The 6,422-nt window shown below is 37.6% G+C and overlaps 1 protein-coding gene across 1 annotated transcript; it reads left to right on the forward strand.

Moving 5' to 3' along the window:
• The first annotated feature begins 842 nt into the window (after window positions 1-842).
• LOC110931970 lies at window positions 843-4,825 on the forward strand. The gene is made up of 6 exons (XM_022175338.1): window positions 843-1,149; window positions 1,287-1,370; window positions 1,486-2,480; window positions 2,591-2,632; window positions 2,746-3,437; window positions 4,483-4,825. Exons 1-6 carry the CDS (start codon window positions 843-845, stop codon window positions 4,823-4,825), a joined length of 2,463 nt encoding a protein of 820 aa, XP_022031030.1.
• Window positions 4,826-6,422: the final 1,597 nt, after the last annotated feature.

Consider the following 6,422-nt stretch of genomic DNA (forward strand, 5'->3'; position numbering starts at 1 on the left):
ACCTGCGGAGGAGAAGAACAGAAGTCAGTATCTTATACTGACTTAGTAGCGAATTCTGGCAACAAAAAATTGAAATTTAGAATGCTTGCTAGCCCTGATCGTCATGCTGATTGTGATGTGGTTCTGCCAAAGGACTCGATTAGGGTTGTTCAGGATAAACTAGCCAACACTCTATATGGGTATTTTCTGGGGGACCGTATTGCGTATCCAGTTGTTGAGTATTATGTGAAGAATAAATGGAAGAGGTTTGGATTGGTAAAATCTATGATGAATGCCATTGGCTTCTTTTTTTCAAGTTTGAGGATCAAACTGGCATGATGGCCGTTCTTGAGGAAGGTCCATGGGTTATTCGTTCACAACCGTTGTTCTTATGTGAGTGGTCCCCGACAATGAAATTGGTGAAATAGGAAGTTAAGAACGTACAACTATGGGTTAGGATACATGATGTCCCTCTCGTTGCTTACACTGAGGACGGTCTCAGTTTGATAGCCACAGCTATTGGAGTTCCAAAGCTCCTTGACTCGTATACATCTTCAATGTGCATGGACTCTTGGGGTCGAAGCAGTTATGCTAGAGCATTGATTGAAGTTTCGGCAGATAAGGAACTGAAAAAAGATATTACTATGGCTATTCCAGAATTGGATGGTGATGGGTATGTAAAAGAGACGATGCATGTCGAGTATGAGTGGAATCCTTATCGGTGTTCACATTGTTGTGTATTCGGTCATTCTTATGATCAATGTCCTGCTATAAAAAAGGTGGTTCAAGATGATAATCCTCGTAAGCAACCTGGGCAAGGGTGAAGACCTGGCAAGAAACCAGTGATAGATGAAGATGGGTACATGGGAGTGCCAGCCAAGAAAGTGGCTAGGAAACCAGGGATCCATATTAATAAACCAAAGCCGAAATTCGAATATAGACCGGTTGGCAATAAGCCGAAGGAAGGGGTTAATAAATTATCGCCATCTACTAGTGTGCTATCTAACAACCCGTTTGATGTTTTGAATAACGAAGATGCAGACAATGGGCAATGTAGCAAGGGTGTAGGTGGCGAGCAGGAGGATTCGGATGATGAAGAGGTTGTGGAAGTGTACAATGAAACTGATAAGTTTATTATGGAAGGCACTCATAATCCAAATAAAAAAAGGGGCAAGCACTCCTAGTCCATTGGTGTCCAATGGTTAGCCTAGCTTCTTGGAATATAAGGGGATTGAACCGTCCCCTGAAACAAACGGAGGTTTGTCACTTACTTCATGATAGTAATCTTAGTCTTTGTGTTGTGTTAGAATCTCATGTGGATGTTATGAAACTTAGTAAAGTGTGCTCGGCTGTTTTTCGTCATTGGGATTGGACCTCGAATGGGAATTGTTGTATTAAGGGAGCTCGGATTATTATAGGGTGGAACCCGGATGTGTTTGACGTCATGGTTTTGGCCCAATCATCAGCTTGTTTTTAAAGCTGATAAAAGGATTCTGTTTTGTTCAGTTGTTTATGCGGATAATTATTATGTCACTCGAAGAGAGCTTTGGGCTCAGTTGTCGTTGCATAAGCTCATGGTTGCTGATAAACCATGGGTAATCATGGGTGATTTTAACTCGGCTCTCTACTTGGAAGATAAATCTATGGGCACGTCGGCTATCTCAGTAGGTATGCGAGATTTCCAAACTTGTATTTCAGACATTGAAGTTATGGATGTCAATCGCTCGGGCCTTCATTTTACATGGACTCAAAAGCCTAAAAAGGGAGTTGGTCTTCTCAAGAAAATCGATTGGGTCATGGCTAATGACCCGTTTGTTGCTGAATTTCCGAACTCGGTTGATGTATTTCGTCCATATAGGTTATCCGACCATGCTCCTTGCATTCTAAAATTCCAACGGGCTACTAGCAAAAAACATAAACCATTTAAGTTTCCAAACCTTTTGGTTTATAAACCGGATTTTATGAATATTGTCAAACAGATTTGGGAGACTAGAGTTAATGGAGTTTATCAGTTTAAAGTTGTGAAGAAGCTTCGCCATCTAAAGTCTCCTCTTCGGGCCTTATTGTTTAGACATGGTAATCTTCACAAGAAAGTGGTTGAGTTGCGTGGCAAGCTGGAAGACATCCAAAAGGATATTGATCAGGATCCCATGAATACGTATCTCAGAGCCCGAGAAACTAACTTAACGTCTTTCTTCCAGGAGGCATGTCTTGATGAGGAAAGATTTTTAAAACAAAAAGCAAAAATGGATTGGCTAAGGGCGGGCGATGCTAATACAGCTTATTTTCATGCAGCCGTTAAGAGTAGGAATCATCGGAGTAGAATTCAGGTTATTTCGGATGCCAATGGGGTGATGTATGAGGCCGATAATGTTCATGCCATTTTTGTGCAGCATTATGAGAAGTTTTTGGGTTGTCAAGATGATATTTACATGCAGCCGACTCCGGATCTCTTCTCTAAACAGATCGACTTGGTGGATGCTTCGCATATGATTCGGCAGGTTACTATGGAAGAGATTAAAACTGCATTTTTTTTCTATAGGGAGTGACAAGGCCCCGGGACCAGATGGATTTACTGCGGGGTTTTTCAAAGTTGCGTGGCCGATTGTAGGGTAGGATGTATCTAAAGCAGTCATGGATTTTTTCTCTACGGGTAAGTTACTTTGATAATTAAATCACACTCTGATTGCTCCTGTGCCAAAGAAGTCGTCTACGGTTATGATTACTGACTACCGTCCAATTGCATGCTGTAATGTTTTATTCAAGTGCATCACGAAAATTATAGCTGATAGAATAAAAGGTGTGCTCCATCAGGTTGTTAGTATCAATCAATCTGCTTTTATTCCAGGTAGAAAGATTTCAGATAATATTTTGTTGACCCAAGAGCTCATGCACAACTATTATAGGAACTCAGGTCCTCCTCGGTGTGCTTTTAAGGTGGATATCCAAAAGGCCTACGATACGGTTGATTGGAGTTTCCTGAAAAAATTTCTCATTGGGTTTGGGTTTCATGCTAAAATGGTGGAGTGGATTATGGTGTGTATTTCAACGGTTTCCTATTCCATTTGCATTAATGGAAATGTGCATGGGTATTTTATGGGTAAGCGTGGTTCACGTCAAGGAGACCCGCTATCCCCGTATTTATTCACGCTAGTTATGGAGGTTCTAACGTGCATTCTTCAGCATGCTTCTCGGATAGATGCTTCGTTCAAGTTTCACAATAAGTGTGAGAAACAACGGATTATTAATCTTTGTTTTGCAGATGATCTTTTCTTATTTGCGAGAGGTGATGTTAATTCAGCCAAGTTTATTATGTCCTCTCTTACAAAGTTTACTAATATGTCTGGATTGGTGCCTAGTATTCAGAAAAGCACAGGGTTCTTTTGCAACGTGCCTACTCATGTCAAGGACCACATATTAGATATTATGTCGTTTAAGGAGGGATTGTTGCCAGTTCGGTATTTGGGGGTTCCTCTCATCTCTTCTAGACTTCTCTATAAAGATTGAAGTGTCTTAATGGAAAGGTTAGATCAACGTATTATGAGCTGGAGAAATAAGCTTCTCTCTTTTGCTGGTCGAGTTCAACTTATAAACTAGGTTCTCTCTGCGATGCATGTTTATTGGTCTTCTGTTTTCATTCTTCCATCTTGGGTTACTCTAGAGTTGGAAGCCAAAATGCGGAACTTCTTATGGTCGTCTGAGGGTTCGTTTCATAAGGGGAAGGCTAAGGTTTCGTGGAAATCCATTTGTGTCCCTAAGTATGAAGGTGGTTTGGGTATTCGTAGAATAGGGGATGTAAACAAAGCTCTAATGACCTCTCATATTTGGAGTATTTTGATTAAACGCAAGTCCTTATGGGTTGCCTGGATTTACTCACACAGATTAAGAGGTAAAAACTTTTGGGTTTGCAACGGTTTCTAACTGTTGTTGGAGCTGGCGTAAAATCCTACAGCTGCGCCCTATTATTAGAGATTTTGTCTGGTGAAAGCTAGGTGATGGTAATAACACTTCCGTTTGGTATGATTACTGGTGTCATGTGGGACCGTTAGGTAATTTTGTGTCGCCTAAAGCTATTGCTTCGGCAGGATTCACTACTAAGTCTACGGTTCAAGAGGTTCAATTGAATGGAGTTTGGCGTTGGCCGACTACTTGGAGAGATCTCTTTCTTGTTTTAAATCAAATTGATCATATTCATACGGTCCCTAATGAGCGTGATCGGCTGCTATGGAAGGATGGCAATGAACTTTTTGAGCATTCGTCATCTCAAGTTTGGCATTCGCTTCGGCATCGCAATCAAGAGGTGGATTTGGTTAAGGTTGTTTGGTTTCCTCATTGCATTCCTAAACATGCATTCTTTATGTGGTTGGTTATCCGACAGAAGTTATTGACTCAAGATAAAATCCTACAACGGGACATCTCGAGAAGGAAAAACATGAACATGATGTGTTGTCTTCTATGCTATGCGGACATTGATTCACACTATCATCTATTTTTTGAATGCAGCTATTCGTTACAAGTTTGGAATATGGTTCGGTCTAAAGGTGGTATGAAGGATGTAGGCCCGTTTTGGGATGATATTATCGGTTGGGTGGCGGCCCAGGTTCATTCAAAGTCAGCTGCTACTTATGTTAGTAAACTGGTGTTGGCTGCGGCTTCTTATTTCATTTGGCAAGAGCGAAATTCGAGACTTTTCAAGAACCAAACAAGACCTCCTGATGTGTTAAGTGATGTAATTCTGCAAACGGTTTGGTATAAGCTAATGGTTGTGAAGTTCAAGAACAATGTGAAGGTGCGAGAGCTTCTAAGCACTTGGGGGATTCATGGAACGCTTGAGACTGATGAGTGAATCATTCTAGTGTGGTTGTCGTTTTTCTAGATGATAGTCTAGTAGCTTTTATTGTTTCTGGTTTGATGTACTTTCATGGGGGTTGTCCCATGTTTGAACTAGTATGGATGTTCCATACTACTTGTTTTGTATTGTTTTGTTGATATATAGAATCACCGGGGTAACACTTTACCCAAAAAAAAAAAACAAAAGTAGTGATTATAGCTTGATTTTGGCACTTGGTAAGTATTGTTTGATTTGTTGATGATTGTGATGATTTATAAAAGAAAATGATATGCTTTGAAAGCATGGAAACCTCCATTTTTAAGGGGAAACTATGGCAAAATTTTTCTAGAGATTAAACACTTAGAAATTTATTTTTAAACAAATATTTACAAGTATATTCTAAACCATGAATTTTCATATAAAGTTTGCCATAATTTTTGTTACAAAAGTTATAAATATTGGAGGTTGGTTTTTTATAATAAAAGTGACTAAATATGTATTTAGGAGAATATATATTTAGATGTCACCTTGTGTGTGATTATTTGTATATTATGTATAATAGTTATATTATTTTAGGACTTGAAATAATATAACTCACCAAAATACCAAGAAATTACAATACAAAATACTACCAAAAAATCAAGAGAATGAATATATAATTTATACCTAAAATATTGGAGAAAACGAACAAGGAATATAACTTACAAAAATATTCCAGAATTTAATTCATGAGTATATTTTGGTAAATGGTATTTTGGACACCAAGAGAACAAAAATATGATTTTTACAATTATTACAAAATTATATCATATTTTTGACAAGAAGAAAATATATTATTTTTTGTTAAAGAAAAATATATATGTTTTCTTGACTTACTAGAAAATATATTAATTTTTGAGAAATATATATTTTCTTAAATAAACTGAGAATATATTATTTTTGGGTGAAAAATGGATTTATAAATATTTTCTAAAGTTAATCTTGAAAATATATTATTTTTGAGATTTATATGAAAATACAATTATTTTTGCGAAGAGAAATATTATAAATAATTTTTCTATGTAAGTTCCTTAAAATATATATTATTTTAAGAATATATATTGGTGAATTTTATTAGAAATATTATTCCGGAAAAATCAATACAAAAATTAAGTATAAGAATACTTAATAAACACAATAAAAATACATACACCGAAATACGCCACCGATACTTGGCAAAAATACACAAGGTTAATAATACGAGTTTGAATACACCCATCCTTGGGAAAGTTATACATAAATGTCACACCCCCAAAATCCACCTGCGGATAACACCCGCTTCGAGGGCGTGACTGACCAGGATCCAGCCACCAATTATACTGAGCATTGAATTAATAGTAGAAATATTTAATATCCAAAATAGTTAACAACATCGGAGTTTAAGTTTGATAATTAGTTTAACAAAACAGCGGAAGCATAACCAAAGTAGTTTTAAAGATAGTTCTGAGTTCAAAATAATTCACCCAATACACGGGTTTGACGAACACTACACATCCCCAAGCAGCAGCTCCTGAGTCACTGGTTACCTGCAAAGCATGCAATAAGGGGTCAACAATAATGCTGAGTGAGTTCA

This window comes from Helianthus annuus, chromosome 3, assembly GCF_002127325.2.
Source record: "Helianthus annuus cultivar XRQ/B chromosome 3, HanXRQr2.0-SUNRISE, whole genome shotgun sequence".
NCBI lineage: Eukaryota > Viridiplantae > Streptophyta > Magnoliopsida > Asterales > Asteraceae > Helianthus > Helianthus annuus.